This window comes from Gadus macrocephalus, chromosome 19, assembly GCF_031168955.1.
Source record: "Gadus macrocephalus chromosome 19, ASM3116895v1".
Taxonomy (NCBI): domain Eukaryota; kingdom Metazoa; phylum Chordata; class Actinopteri; order Gadiformes; family Gadidae; genus Gadus; species Gadus macrocephalus.
This window is the reverse complement of record NC_082400.1, coordinates 3,274,374-3,289,395: the sequence shown is the minus strand read 5'-3', so window position 1 is coordinate 3,289,395 and position 15,022 is coordinate 3,274,374. Positions and strand designations below refer to the sequence as shown.

At 41.2% G+C, this 15,022-nt stretch overlaps 2 protein-coding genes across 3 annotated transcripts; one reads left to right on the top strand and one right to left on the bottom strand.

The window, feature by feature from the left end:
- Window positions 1–1,292: 1,292 nt before the first annotated feature.
- slc31a1 (solute carrier family 31 member 1) lies at window positions 1,293–12,029 on the top strand. Of its 2 annotated transcripts, none has more exons than XM_060039048.1 (5): window positions 1,293–1,510; window positions 6,286–6,444; window positions 6,691–6,763; window positions 6,908–7,076; window positions 10,334–12,029. In XM_060039048.1, the coding sequence occupies exons 2-5, from the start codon at window positions 6,301–6,303 to the stop codon at window positions 10,533–10,535; spliced, it is 588 nt and encodes a 195-aa protein (XP_059895031.1). In that variant the 5' UTR covers window positions 1,293–1,510; window positions 6,286–6,300; the 3' UTR covers window positions 10,536–12,029. The 2 variants fall into 2 exon arrangements, with proteins under 2 accessions (XP_059895031.1, XP_059895032.1); XM_060039049.1 differs by lacking the exon at window positions 1,293–1,510 and adding an exon at window positions 2,184–2,266.
- On the bottom strand, window positions 12,027–14,683 carry cdc26 (cell division cycle 26 homolog). Its single transcript, XM_060039050.1, has 3 exons — window positions 14,617–14,683; window positions 14,067–14,194; window positions 12,027–12,275 (listed from the first exon to the last, which is right to left on the bottom strand). Exons 2-3 carry the CDS (start codon window positions 14,145–14,147, stop codon window positions 12,117–12,119), a joined length of 240 nt encoding a protein of 79 aa, XP_059895033.1. The 5' UTR covers window positions 14,148–14,194; window positions 14,617–14,683; the 3' UTR covers window positions 12,027–12,116.
- Window positions 14,684–15,022: the final 339 nt, after the last annotated feature.

The window sequence follows — 15,022 nt, the reverse complement described above, 5'->3', positions numbered from 1 at the left end:
AAGTTGGAGTGATTGTGTACGGGCGTGTGAGAGTGAGGGAGAGAGCACACCCGCCGTGGTGATGTTTGGCTTGTTGTGGGCTGTCTGTTAGCATCCACCGGGTTGGACGGTGTGCTTTATGTGTTCAATGTACATCTGTCTGGTCGTATTTGCGGTAGATTGATGGTTAAATAATGTCACACCACGATTGGTTATACTTGCAGGCACTCATTTGCAAGTGCACTGATTGTCCGATAGGCTTAGCATTATGCCTTCTATTTCTAGATCGTCTGACTAAGTTTACCGGTACTTAGGCTACGACATAATCGCTGTCACTAGGTATAAAGAAAACGTTGACTTTCACTCGGTGCTATTCACTGACAGTAAAAATAAATAAATGTGTCGTTATTGTATGCACTGCTGTTCATTGACTAGCTCCAGCGCTCGTTTTGTTGCTGCGTTGCTAAATGATAGCAACTCTGCACTCATTCTCCTCTGACCATGCATTTAATTGGCTTTGACCGCCATCAGTTCTTGGCAATTCCTCATTCGCCCTCTCACGTCTGACAGGTTCGAAATGATACTGCTGTGGGCCATCATACATGTTATTTATGGCTGAGGCTACCTTCCACCACGTCTCCCCAATGTGACGTCATCGCCGAATGGCGTTAGTGACAAAATCTACAAAAACTTGACTTTAACACTATTTTTCTGACCATGATGGTCAGCAGCACGCGGTTTTCACTGTCTTATCTTATCACCGGTTATCACTTGCTTGCATAATTTTGCATTACACCAATCACACTATGTGACAAGACTGTATGGACATAATTTGAAGGTAGTTTCATTCATGAAATCAAAAGCTTATGCGCAGCTCTCCAAGAAGCCCAATGAAGAACACAGATTGTTCTGATGTGTGCATGTCATCAACAACTGTCGTGGAAATATAACTATGATATACAATTATATAAAAATTATATTATCCTTGTCTATATAATTACTAGTCCATTTTAAATAAATCACAAACTTACAAGCTTCTTGGACCTCTCTGACTGAGAGCAGTTAAGAAAGTAATTTGCATTGCCACTGTAGCCATGAAGTCTGACATGCCATGCCAATCGACTGGCTTTGTTGAGTAGATACGGGCTGAATACCATATAATAATAAAGATATGTCTGACTGACACACTATAGGGATCTTGTAAATTATCTTGTAAATTATATTGCATAATATATAATGTATAGATTTGTGAACAGCGACGTGGCGTCCTCCAGGGCCAGAGACGTCATGGGCGGGGCTTCCGTGGTCATACGCGCTGATTGGCCAGGACCGCCTTGCCTGCAGCTTGAGTGCTGGCGTCACAAGACCCCCTCTCGTCCGCTCTCTTATACAACAGAAAGATATCTGCTAATAAAGTTATTACATTTAACATTGCAAAGTTATCATTCAAGGAGAAATCTAAACCAGCCGTGACAAATTGCCTCATTCTTCTCTCATCGCCAAACTCTTGATTCACGGGTTTTATTTCCAGGTAAGCGTCTTGCTCCTTTTAGCTGTTAGCCTAGCCTAGCCGCGGAGCGCTGACCTCCGATCTACTCACTGTAGTTTACCATAGCCTCATTAGCGTACCATAACCTAGCCCTATCTTATCTTAGTCTGCAAATCGGATGGCCTTTTTGTGGCTTGTAAGCAGGGGTAGCTCCACATCTAAGTTCAAAGTGCGTGTACTCAAGTAGTACTAACCAAGATCAACATATTTCTTTTTCACTACTAAATCCAGAATGTAGGATCTCCGTCCTAACCTGGTGTAACCTGCTTTACACCACCACCTCCACCCATAGTAACCTGCTATACACCACCACTTCCACCCATAGTTACCTGCTATACACCACCACCTCCACCCATAGTAACCTGCTATGCACCACCACCTCCACCCATAGTAACCTGCTATACACCACCAACTACACCCATAGTTACCATGGTACCGACTAAACAATAAAACTATAAATGCTGACTTTTGAAAGTCTTTGTGGATCACAGCAACACACTACAATGTCAGAATGGAGCAGGACCTAGCCTAGGTAACAAGGTGTATGTAACTATGCATTAAGTGTAAAACACATTCTGTTCTTGTATAATCCCCCCCACACAGAAAAACAGTCACACGTTGATTCCAAACTTCAAAGAACAGCTTTATTCCCATAAGCTCCTCCCCCCCTCCCGCCCTTTATCTCTCACTCTCTTTATACCTCTCATCTCTGGACAGTCTCTTGGTTCTCTGATCAGGGTAAGAACATATGCTCCTCTTTCTTAAAATCTCTGGCAGGACTTTGACTTTAAATAGAGATATGGTCCAAACCTCTTGTCTCTATTAAGAAATACACATTTTAAAATCATGCAGGATTTATGTATTGTGTTAAGTGTGTTTGTCTGTATAATTTACACCACCGTTCAAAAGTTTGGGGTCACTTAGAAATGGCCTTATTCTTTTTTAACATTGAATTAATCAGAAATGCAGTCTAGAAATGGTTAATATGGTAAATTACTATTCTAGCTGGAAACTGCAGATTTTTTATGGAATATCTACATAGGTGTGCAGAGGCCCATTTCAGCAACCAGCTACTTCTAATGGTACATTGTTTAGCTAATCGTGTTCAAAGGCTAATTGATGATTAGAAGACCCTTGTGCAATTATGTTATAACAGCTGAAAACTGTTGAATAAAGTTTATTAAGTTTGCATGAAATTGTCTGGGTGACCCCAAACTTTTGAACGGGTGTGTGTGTGTGTGTGTGTGTGTGTGTGTGTGTGTGTATATATATATATATATATGAGATAGATAGATAGATAGATAGATTGTTGCTTCAACAATATGTTTATAGTGCATGTGTGTGTAATATATAGTTGCATATGTATGTATATATATTTGGTAGGATCATAGATTACTCTTGTAAAAGGCATGAAGCTCCTCAACTCTCTCCCCCTCTTATCCTCCTCATCTCATCCTCCTCTCCTCTCTTCACCTCTCATCCTCTTCATCTCATCCTCCTCTCCTCTTGTTGGTCAGAAGAGAGGAGCTGACCTTATTTCTAATCAAGTTCTGGCCAATCTAATGCCAGTGGACCTTCCCTTGGTGAGACCAGAACGGATTAAATGCTGCCTGCCATTGACCAACAGTGACAGGAAGTGATTTCATGGACCCCGAGGGCCGCTAAAATAGATTAAGGCCAGGGTACTAAAATACTATTAGTGCACTTAAAATGGAAACCAAAATGTAAAGGTAGTGTCTGGCTTTTTGTAGTGTTACCATAGCAACCAGAGAATAATAGAAGACAATGTCTGGTTTGTATCAAAACTAGAACATTATTCAACCATTCATATAGCTGGTGGATATTATCTTATCTTATAGTTCAAAGCTCATTCCTGTGTCACTAACTGTTAAAAAACTTATTATAGGCGTGTAATCACTTTTATTTTATATAATAACAGTATGTTACAGGTGTATGTTCACAACTTCACTTGTAGTTTAATATAATATGGAACAGCTGTATTCACTGTTAGTTTAATATCATAACAATAATAATAATAGAGTGTTTCCCCTAGACTTGTTTTCAGGCCTGGTGATACACACCAGAATAACAATAAACCGACGAGGCATGCTGGATGGCATATTGTTACGTTCTGGTAGCGTCAGATAATGCAGCAGCTGCTCTGCAATTTATATTTTATTTCAAATTATTGTTCACTCTGTGTCTAAAGACTTAGACAAAGTGATCACAAGGAGAGGGTGACTTGAATAAAGTGCATTTATTGCATACAAATTAAAATTCAAATATATTTGTGTCCATGATGAGTAAATCATGAACACAGTAGAGCGGTCTTCTTCCTCTGTAATCTCATTTGAATGTCATTCCTTATTTTTGATATTCAGATTACATTTGAGTTTGTAACGCTCCTTGTCCTTGTACATCTAATTGTTGGTTCAGATTCTTTCATACAACAATACAATATCAGATCATTGAGTTGAAATGGACTGTGCATACATAACGCATAAGGCATAACTACAGATTTTTTTGTTTTGTTTTAATAATAAAATAGGGATCTTGGTGGGCCAAAAAAATACATTGCAGATGCACTATTCAGGTTCTTCAGGCCGATCCAAATCCCCGATCTTTTTAATGTTTTATCGGCCAATCTGATACAGATTTAAAGATTTTTTAAAATAGTGAAATATATATTAATAGGATTCTTCTCATGAAAATCAATGTGTGCTGATTTAATAAGGGTTCTTGGTTAGTTAGCGTTATATGAGAGTTATTGGTAATAATAAGCTGACTGAAATCCATTGTGTTCCTTTTAAGAAAGACACAACGGCATAAATAGAGCTTTTTGGACTAGTTAAGAGTAGAACTACGTCGTTTTCTGACCTTTTCTATAAGTTTAAACGTAAAGAAGCATTGAATAAATTAAGCGTAACACTCTCCAGTGATATGCTCTGCAAGTATCAATACTACGTATCCATTATTGTATTGTATGTGTATATAGAATAAATAGTCTAACTGATTTTACTGCGTGTCTGGATTGTTTATGAAGATGTTGTGATCGGCCTTGTTGGTGTGTAGGCTACGTAGAGATGCTGCTTGGTATTTGGAACTTACTTTGCTTCCTGTGATGTTCTGCAAGTAAGGGGGCAGAGGATTGTTGAGTTGGATCAAATCCTATGGCAGGTACCATCTATGGACCAATACCGATGAGAAGGGGAATTTGTGCACAAAAAAATCAAGCCCCCAGTAGCCAACAACGAAGAAAAGGGTGTGGTTTAAAACGACACTACATGGACATGTACATTTTACAGGAGTAAATGACACTATATCTTTAGACGGCAAATGTAATTTACGCTGTTGACCTCCTTTCTTGACTTAAAGTGGATTTTGAAAAATACTCAAAATAAGGCATGTACACCAAGTTTCCGAAAGTGTCATTTATTAGGGTGCACATGCCAATCGTTTAACTGAAACCAGTTATAGTGCCCTCTATTGACATTTTGGCACCAAACCTTTGACAAGTCCATCGCAGAGATAAGATAAGATATACTTTATTCATCTCAACAGAGAAATTTAGGTGTTCCAGCAGCCAGCATACATACACACAACACATGTATACATACATATCCCACCAAAAAAAAAATCATGAGCCCACAATACCTAGCCTAGGATAGTAAAAGCGGAATTGATGGTCCATGTACATAAGTATAAGCAGCTGTTACTCAAAGAGAAAAACAGTACAAAATGTGTACAAATACAGGTGTGCAATAAACAGGTGCAAAAAAAAAAAAATGCATATATATATGAGCATATATAAGCAGCTCAAGCTTAAGTCTAAATGAATATTCTTCTGTCCTTACTAAAAAGGGGAGTTATTATAAAGTGCAATTGCAGTAGGTAAAAAAGTATTCTTAAATCTGTCCTTTCTGCAGCTTAGCTGTCGTAGCCTCCCACTAAAAACACTATTTTGTTCACTAGATTGTGCAAGGGATGCGTGTTATTGTCCATAATACTCAACAATTCCTGTACCATCCTTCTCTCCATCACCACCTCCAGGGACACTACAGCAGTCCCCAGCACATAGCCAGCCCTCCTAATCAGCTTGTTAAGCTTTTTAGAGTCACAAGCCCTGATGCCGCTGCCCCAACTGATGGCTGCAAAGAAAAGGGCACTTGCCACAACAGACTGATAAAACATACATAACATTTTGCTACACACATTAAAAGACCTAAGCTTCCTCAAGAAGTAGAGTCTGCTCTGACCCTTCTTATAGACAGCCCCTGTTTGTTGCTTCCAGTCCAGTTTATTGTTCATGTGCACACACCCAAGTATTTATAGCTCTCTACCACCTGTATTCTCTCTACCACTTTTTGGAGTCCTGCTCACTTGGGAGATATTCCGTCTGCACATACTTTTACTTTTGCGCAATCAGGGGCTGAGCCGTAGGCGTTAAGAATCCCATAAACTGACAATGGGTATCGACCAGTACCCTGTGAAAACCAAGCAATGCCTAAACCCTACAAGAACAACAGGTATATCCACACATCCTCTGTGAATACGGCCCTGTGAGTGGGTTATTATTAAAAAAGTGGGTGTGTTATGAATGGATGAGGAGTGTGTTATCAGTGGATGAGGAGTGTCATATATGGATTATAGTGTAATGAGGATATGAGGATTCTTATGAGTAGACAAGGAGTTTGTTATGAGTGGATAAGGAGTGTATTATGACTGAATGAATACTGGTGGTGTGTCTTTCTCTCTAGCCCCTCCCCCATGCAATGGACCACGCACACCACAGCGGAATGAACCACAGCAGCATGGCGATGGATCACAGTGGGATGGACCACAGCGCCATGGACCACAGCGCCATGGACCACAGCAAGATGGACCACAGCACCGGGAAGATGGGTCACCATATGATGGTGAAATAACATAGTTGATTAGGTTCATTATTATTATTATTATGTTATCGAATCACAGTGATGTAAATGTTGACCCGTATTGCTGGTTGCCCCACTGTGCTGTACCACATTAGGCACACGCCCCCGGACCCCATGTCCGAGGACGGCTCGCATTCAGTCAATGGAGCGCCCAACTAAAAGGAAAGCGCGACTTTGTTGTAGATGTTGTACTGACTGACTGGTTGACTGACTGTTATGTTTGCCTAGGCGATGACCTTCAACTTCGAATACACCAACGTGGAGCTCCTCTTCTCCGGATTGGTCATCAACTCAGCAGGAGGTCATTCTCAATGCATCTTTAATAATCCTTTTATGAACCACAATAAGCAGTCAACTTTGAATAAAGAAGGATGTTATTGTGGCCCCTTATTCGTTCTTATTTGTAGTTTGTAATCACATTTCTGTTACCCTCTCCTCCTATCAGCGATGGCGGGGGCCTGCGTGGTTGTGTTCTTATTGGCTCTGCTGTACGAGGGGCTGAAGATCGGTCGCGAGGCGTTGCTCCGGCGCAGTCAGGTCAACGTCCGCTACAACTCCATGCCGGTCCCTGGAGGGGAGGGGACGGTGCTGGTGGAGACCCACAAGACTGTCGGGTAAGATGGAACACACTATGGCTAGGTCACCACAATTCAGTATTACATTATTCGTTCACAAGGGTCCAAGACCCTTCTGTACATTTGGGCCGTTGGAAAATGTCCCATTCAAATAAACACAAATTAACGGACGGTCACGGAAATTGAGTTGGTTCTGTAGCTCAATTATTAATCATGCACAGAAAAAAAACGATATACCAAGCACAAATATTAATGTATATTTGCATACACCACAAACAAACAAACCACACCAGTACGCTAATAAGTCTCTGTCGGGGAGCGAGTCTGATGTCAGACTTTATCCAACAGCGCATTGTGTAAGTTACCTAGTTAGTATCAGCCTATTATTTTGGTATATAGGCGAACTAAGATCCAAGTCCCGCAAGAGTTCCACCTGGGCAAACTTCAAGAAAAGAAAGGACAATTTAAGCAGAGGTCTGAGGCGGTTGCAGAGCCGGCTCACGGTATGGGGGCCCGGCTCCGGTCAGAGATCAGAGGCTAGCTTCGGTTGTGAAACGTCTATTGAAGGGGAGAGGTTCTAAGGGGAAAAAGCCACCATCTTGGCTCTCTAAGTCCGGGAGGGTGCGCAGTAGCGTGTAAACACTGAATCGGAACTGTGGATTTATTCCTTAGTGGGCTCTGTTGGAGAAAGAGGCATAGACAGGGCAGTTGGGATGCACCTATTTGTTTTGGACAAACCAAGACTTCTGTGGGAGCTGCTAAACACGTGCATATTTGGATGTCAATGAATCGCCAACTGCCCAGTTTGGGAACTCATGTACCCCCGCCAGAGTGATGGAGTTGAACAAACATTGTGGTTGGTATACATTTAGACATAGACAGATTCAACATTAACCTGGGTTGTGTAAATGCAATTCCGGCGAAAGTTTAACCCAGGGTATTTTTCGGCATGAAAACAGATAAAAATATAGCTGCGAACAGCAATGAGGGGTCAGAATATGACTCCATGAACAAATTTTTGTGGAGAGACATAATTGGTTAGGTTACATGATGACCGTCTCAGTAAATTCACTTAAAATGAAAGCTATTGGCAAATGTGGTTATCACAATAAAAAAATACATTGAAGTTGCTTTCTAAGGGTTCGAATAGACCTGCTTCTAACAATGCATCCGCCTACGGATCAGGGCTGCCATACGTATTCTGTGATCGTTTGGTGCGTTGATCGTGCATGTCGTTGCCAGGTAACACGACGCGTACGCAAGCAGAATTGACCAGAGTAGCCAAAGCAACAAGATAGATTTACGTCAGACACACGGCCTTCAGCACTTTCAACAAGATTCACATAAAAAAATAAAAATAGACAGATATTCCCACTCGCTTTGGTTTTAATGCCCCACTAGAGGTCAAATGTATCCAAATTATTTGGGCATCATCAGGATAGAGTCAAAAGACTATTGCCGCCTTCAAGACAATCTGAGTTTCCGGGAGGTTCGAACCTTAAGCCTGGAGGAAAGTGCTTTCAACACTCTGTTGGGTCAGAGTTTTCGCTCTGAGTTTCGTGTGAAAGTAAAGCCACCCGAATCCTCCGAGATCACGTCACAACAATGGCTGCCCATTTCACTGAAAGACTGAAGGGAACTTGCAGCAAGCACTAAGAGGCAAATTAACACCCATTCTAACATTTACATTACGATACATTATAGCGTACAATTATAAACATCACCTGATAAATTATTGCTCATGTTCAATCATCACAAGCAGTTCTAATAACTGATTCATTCACTAAAGAAGGGCAAAAAGGTCTCTGCGGGCATCCATACTTGTTTTTGTTATGAAGTCTAGTCTCTGTCTATCCGGTTTAATGTCATAGCCTAGGAAGTTCTGAGGGGCGTTTCCTGAACACTCTTATTTCCGGAGAAGGGAAGGTTTACGTAAAGACACGCAAGAGCTTCCGAACCTCCGAGCAGTCTTTAAGGTGGCATATGAGCCAAGTTTGAAAGCATGAAATGCACATGAAAGCCTTGCAGAGACTTTCAAAATCTCAAATCCTGATTGACGTCCCCCTGAGGTTAAATGTCACCAAATTGTTTGGGTGTCCCCAGGATGATGTCATGAGTATATGTAGTAAGTTTGGCTATGATATGTCAGGGTTGCTGAGAAATTCGCTTACTTCCTGTTTGGCGGCTTTGCTGTCAAGCTTGATTGGCTGCGAAATGGTTTTGGCATGGGTCTTTGAATGAAGTTTGGTTATGATATGTCAAAGGGCTGCTGAGAAATTGTCGTACTTCCTGTGTGGCAAGTTTGGCTATGATATGTTTAAGAGTTGCAGAGAAATGGGCTTAATTCCGGTTTGGCAGCTTTGCCGTCAAGTTTGATTGGCTGTCACAGCCAAACTGTTTTGAATTAGAAAAATCTATTTGATAACTTTTGTGAAACATGGTTTGTAGATCATCTGTGCCAAGAGCATCTGCGCTCGAGCTCTTGAGCTAGCGACCCCTAATCCCTGTGAGGGATCATGGGACAGCCCTGAATCAGTGTGCCAAATTTCACAACTTTTGACCAAGGCGTTCTATGGGCTGCCATAGACTCCCATGGCAGGATAATAATAGGAAAACGTAGATAACAATGGTTGTCTCGCAGCTTCGCTGCTTGACCCCCAATAAGCCCTCCAGACACTTTTTTAGGTTGATCAACCAGACAGTATAGAATTTGCCCGGAGCAAAACCAAATGGCTTACATTGCATTGGCTAGGGGCAGTGCGCGGAACGCTTCCAAATCGTCATTTTAACCACTAATATTGCTCAAAATAGCACCAAAAATCTGCGGTAGCATGACTAGGATCCCTAGGCATAAAACGAAAAAACAACCACTTAGTTAGGGTACCAGGAGTTTATTAAAAAAGACTGTTTTACAAGTCTGTGCCTTACCGGTAGGTCCATGTTTACAGGAAGTCCATACAAGTCGATGACCGAATTTCACCGTAGTTCAGTTCAAGGAGGAAAGTCCCATGGAATTTATAATTCCATTGAAATGCAAGTTAAACTCCAATAATTGTTCTAACTTGTTTATTAAATGATCCTTGACTCCATCATGAAGGTTATCTGATGAATTGGACAGCAGGGCCAAACATGTGAATGTAGCTTGAACATGAGTGCTGTAGTTAGCAGCTACACCCAAGACTCTTCTTATCAGAGCATCTTTGCTGCTATGCTCCTATTCCAATGTTCAGCCAATCACAAAGCCTCTGTTCCCTGTGTCCTTCTCCCTGTTCCCCCCCCCACCCACCCCGGGGCAGCCAGCGGATGCTGAGTGTGCCTCACCTGGTCCAGACGCTGCTGCACGTGCTCCAGGTCAGCGTGTCCTACCTGCTCATGCTGATCTTCATGACCTACAATGGCTTCCTGTGCATCGCCGTGGCCCTCGGCGCGGGAGCCGGCTACTTCCTGTTCAGCTGGCGCAAAGCGGTGGTCGTCGACATCACGGAGCACTGTCACTAACCCCTGGCTGTCACTAGCGGCTAACTAGCTGTAACTAGCAGCTTGCGGTCAATAACCGCTAGCTAGCTGTCACTAGAGGTTTTACTAGCTGCTAGGGCAGTTTTATTTTGTTAAATTTTTTGTTGATTTTCTTTTTAATCATCTGATTTTAAAATTATAAAAGTAGTTACCTGTGCAATACCATCACAGCAGCTATAGTGTGTTATGCTAGCAAGCTAGTTTAAACTACTGTAGGCCTGTTATGGCTAGCAAGCTGAAAGTAGTTGAACTTGTTAGCTGGTTCAGCAAGAATCAACTTCTATGTAGCTGGTAACTGTTATAGCAGGCTAGTTAGCCTGATATGGTTACATTAACAGTTGGCCAATCAAGAGAAGTGGGGACATTGGTTGTCTGTCTGTTTACACCAATCAGCTAGCAAATGTAGCCAGCTAGCATTAGCATGGCAGCTGATGATTTATAGCATTAAGTTTGAAGGGACAATCATGAACTAAACATGTGGAGGCTAGTGGAGTAGTAGTCACCTGCTCTGTTAGCACAGGGTGCTATTGATGAATGATTTGATTAACATTTTAAACACACTAACATTTAAATCCACATATATATATTGATGTTATAAATGCTGAAGCTTTGCCATGCTAGTAATTGAACAAACTGGCTGCGATGTAGGTAATCGAGCTCTGACATCTTATTCAGGCCTTTAAATGAGATTTCAGAGCAGGTACATTTACATTTAAAGCTGTCGACAGGTTTGAGGAATAACAATAAACCTATATACACCTTAAAATGATTTGCCAATTTTAGCGCCAAATCATGATGTCAAATTTAGCCAGAAAATGGCAATCTGTGTTTTGCCAACACACACCATACCAAACTACTAGCATTTTTTTATAGTAGTTTGTCGTTTATCCCTTAGTCGTAGCAAGTTGTTTTTTTCTTTATTTTCTTATAGGATGCAACACTAAATCGCCTTAATATTAAATAATATTAAAAATAACATTTAACAAATGTGCAAATTGTGTCTTAAAGAAAATATGAAGAAAGTAAACGCAGCAGGGTGTCACACCGTTGTTTAAGTATATCTCTATATATATATATATACATATATATATATTTAGAGTTGTATTGTTGAAGTGAAGGAGAGGGGTGGCTAATTGTCAAAACAGGAACTGATTCAGGCAACCAGTAAAACATGAAGTATAACACATAAATGGTGCGTTTGGTTTGTTTTCTAACTCAACAGCGGACTCTGGCTTCTGGTTACTAATGTCACTGAGTTATACAAATGAAATCAGATGTCTGTTCTTTAGAAAAGTCAAAATGTATTTTCTTTTTGTACAAAATAATTCTTAATATAAAATGGTAGTTGATGTTGATGAAAATCTCGTATGAGCAAAGTTTAAGTAAAATGTAGATTTAGAAGAATACTGAATATTGTGGAGTATGTAAATGTTTATCAAAAAATAAAGATTGAAATGTCTTTTTATAAAAAACTTATTTTTTCGTTCTGAAGTTCATTTTATTAGAAAAAATATTTACAGAAATAGCTGGCAAAGAATCAACGCCTAAAATGTACACTTATTTCTACAAGTTCCCAAAGAAGGTGGGCGGTGCGGCCATCTTGGGCGTCGGCTTGAAACCTATTCGCTCATTGATGACGTCGGCCCGCAAGGGGTGGGGCTCCCCGTCTGACGCCCCGCCCCCCGAGGGGCAGGACACCTCCTCACGCTGACGCTTCCTGTTCTGAGAGATGAGGCCGGTTACAAGTCGTTAACGGGATAGTTCCATATTTTTTAGTACTGTGAAAAATGTTGCATACAAATCTTAGTACCCATAATGCATCTTAAAATATGTGTACAACTGCTAAACTTGCACTTAATTTAGCAGACGTTTTCCTCCACAGCAATTTAAAATGAGTGCAATCAACAATAAAAATGTAACCTCATGGGCCAAAATGCAATCTGAACAGATTAGATGTTTTTTTAGCTGCCCTAAGGTCACAACCCTGAACCCAGTAGTGAGACTTTAAAGGGGACATATTCTACCACCAGGTGTGAGTGGGTGCTACATATTGGTGGTGGTTAGTGAGGTCCCCCCTTCACTTTAGGCGTCTTTGAGTGTTATTAATTATTATTATTCTTCATGTTTAACCTCTGTTTTCCTTTTATTCCTAGTCTGTTTTACATAGTTTTGAATGATGACTATATGCTCTGTAAGGTGACCTTGGGTGTCTTGAAAGGCGCCTCTAAATTAAATGTATTATTATTATTATTAGCCTTACAAGTCGTTTAGAAAATCTGCCACATATGACATCATTAGTGGGTGTGTCCACCTAGATCTGTGCTGGATAGATGAGCAACGTTTACTTCAGTCCACTTGGTTGGCTGGTAGACTGATCTATCCAGCACAGATCTAGGTGGACACGCCCACTAATGATGTCATATGGGGCAGATTTTCGAAACGGCTTGTAAGGACTAATCACACTCACACCTGGGGGTATAATATGTCCCCTTTAAGACTCCTTTCAGTTTGTCCAGAAAGTGCGGTCCGTGAAGTAGGATTTGAAAGATTGCAGAGCCTGCGATTCCAAGTTTTTGGAGCGTTGAGGATCTGGTGGTTCACTGTGTAGAGAATGCTGGAAGGTCCAGGAGGGCAGTCTCAGTTGAATTGCCTGCCTTGAATCCACCCTGGTGAGGGTTGTGTGGTTGATTCTGGTGAAGATATGTATAGATAGCTGGGAAAAGACTGCACGCTCAAGTGTTTTGGAAATAAGTGGTTGAGGAGAGACAGGCTGGTAATTGTGTGGGTTTCTTTAAAAGAAGGGTTCACTCTTGCTCCTTAGCGTTTGCAACCAGTAGTCAAAAGAGTGAATGAGATGGGAAAGAAAGGAAGAGGGTCGGGCCGAAAGCCTGAAGAAGGTCAGGGGATAGGATGCAGAGGGCAGGTTGTTTGGCGGTGGTAACCAGCGACCATACCTCTTTGGGAGAGAGGTGAAAAGGAAGGTATAGTAGGAGGAAGACTGTAGGACAGTTGGTGACAGCTGGGGGGCGGGGAAATTAGCAACATACATCACATTTTTTTAAGTTGTAAACCAAATAGCTTGGTAGAAGGGAGTAAGGGGGATTGAGGAGGTAGGAGAAGATAGAAATAAAACTTTGAGGATAAAATTGGGAGGATAAAATTTTAGATTGAAATGAACTTTTAGCTGCAGATAGGAGGCAGAATAAGACATGTGTGATGGGAGAGAGCAGAGAGTACAGGGAGTTCCAAGGAACTCAAGGAGGCGTAGCCAGAGATTAACTGACTCTTGCAGGTTGCTGCCTGGCAGTTCAACAGGACCAATCATAACCTTCAGATTGGTAGAATGACATCTGAAAACTTCCAAAGCACTTCCTTTGTTGGACACACTGATGTATCCTTGGACATTGGATATTGAGGACACATGGGTGAGCGGCTATAAAATGACAGGAATCGAACCCATATCCATCCATCAATCTAGGCAGGCAGACAGACAGACAAGACGGGAAGACAGACCTCCAGCTCTTTCTTGATGCTCTCAAACTCCTCTGTGTCATCCATCTTGAGCTCCAAGCGGGTGGGCTTGCGACGCAACATGGTCCTGTCCCTTCTTTATGGTTCTTTGTGATGATGAGTGTGCTTAACTTAAAAAAATACAAGTTTTAATTAAATATACAAGTCAGCAGTGGCACAAACAATACTAAACATGTATACAATTCGAAAAAATGTCTCTGTGAAGACATACACACACACACACACACACACACACACACACACACACACACACACACACACACACACACACACACACACACACACACACACACACACACACACACACACACACGGTACATAGATGGCTGAATGCATGTTGGCATGTACAACACTGAACGATAGCATTAGCAGGCCGATAGAGTACACAGAGTCAATACAGTATGCTACTACGGTATGATGCTACTCTAGGAAATTCACCACTGGATAATGCTATATAGTTATTGTTTACATATGATTGTGTCATATATATTGTAATTCTAAATATCTATTTGGAATAAATGACATCACTTACACTTGCACAGTACTTAGGTATTTTCAGTGGTGGTCACAGATGTGCATTAGCATGTTGTTAGCATGTGTCGTGCAGCAGCGGGGGCGTCGCCGTCCTCCTCTTCCTCTTCCTCTCCCGCCTGGCGCTCTTCCGCTCGTCAGTATTAGACGACAACACGGGTATCAAATATGCACTGTAACAAATTAACGTGATAGAGATTGTTGAAAATATATGACATATTGAATATACCTTAAAGACTTTCATATTTATATTTTCATTTGAGGGAGTAAGCGGTCGCAATGTTTTTTTAGTCGCTTGCGGCTGGGTCTAATTTAAAAATGTTAAATAAAGATACATATTTAACAAACAATACTAGTGAAATATAAACATTTTATATTCATTATAAGGTCGATTTGTTTAATTTATT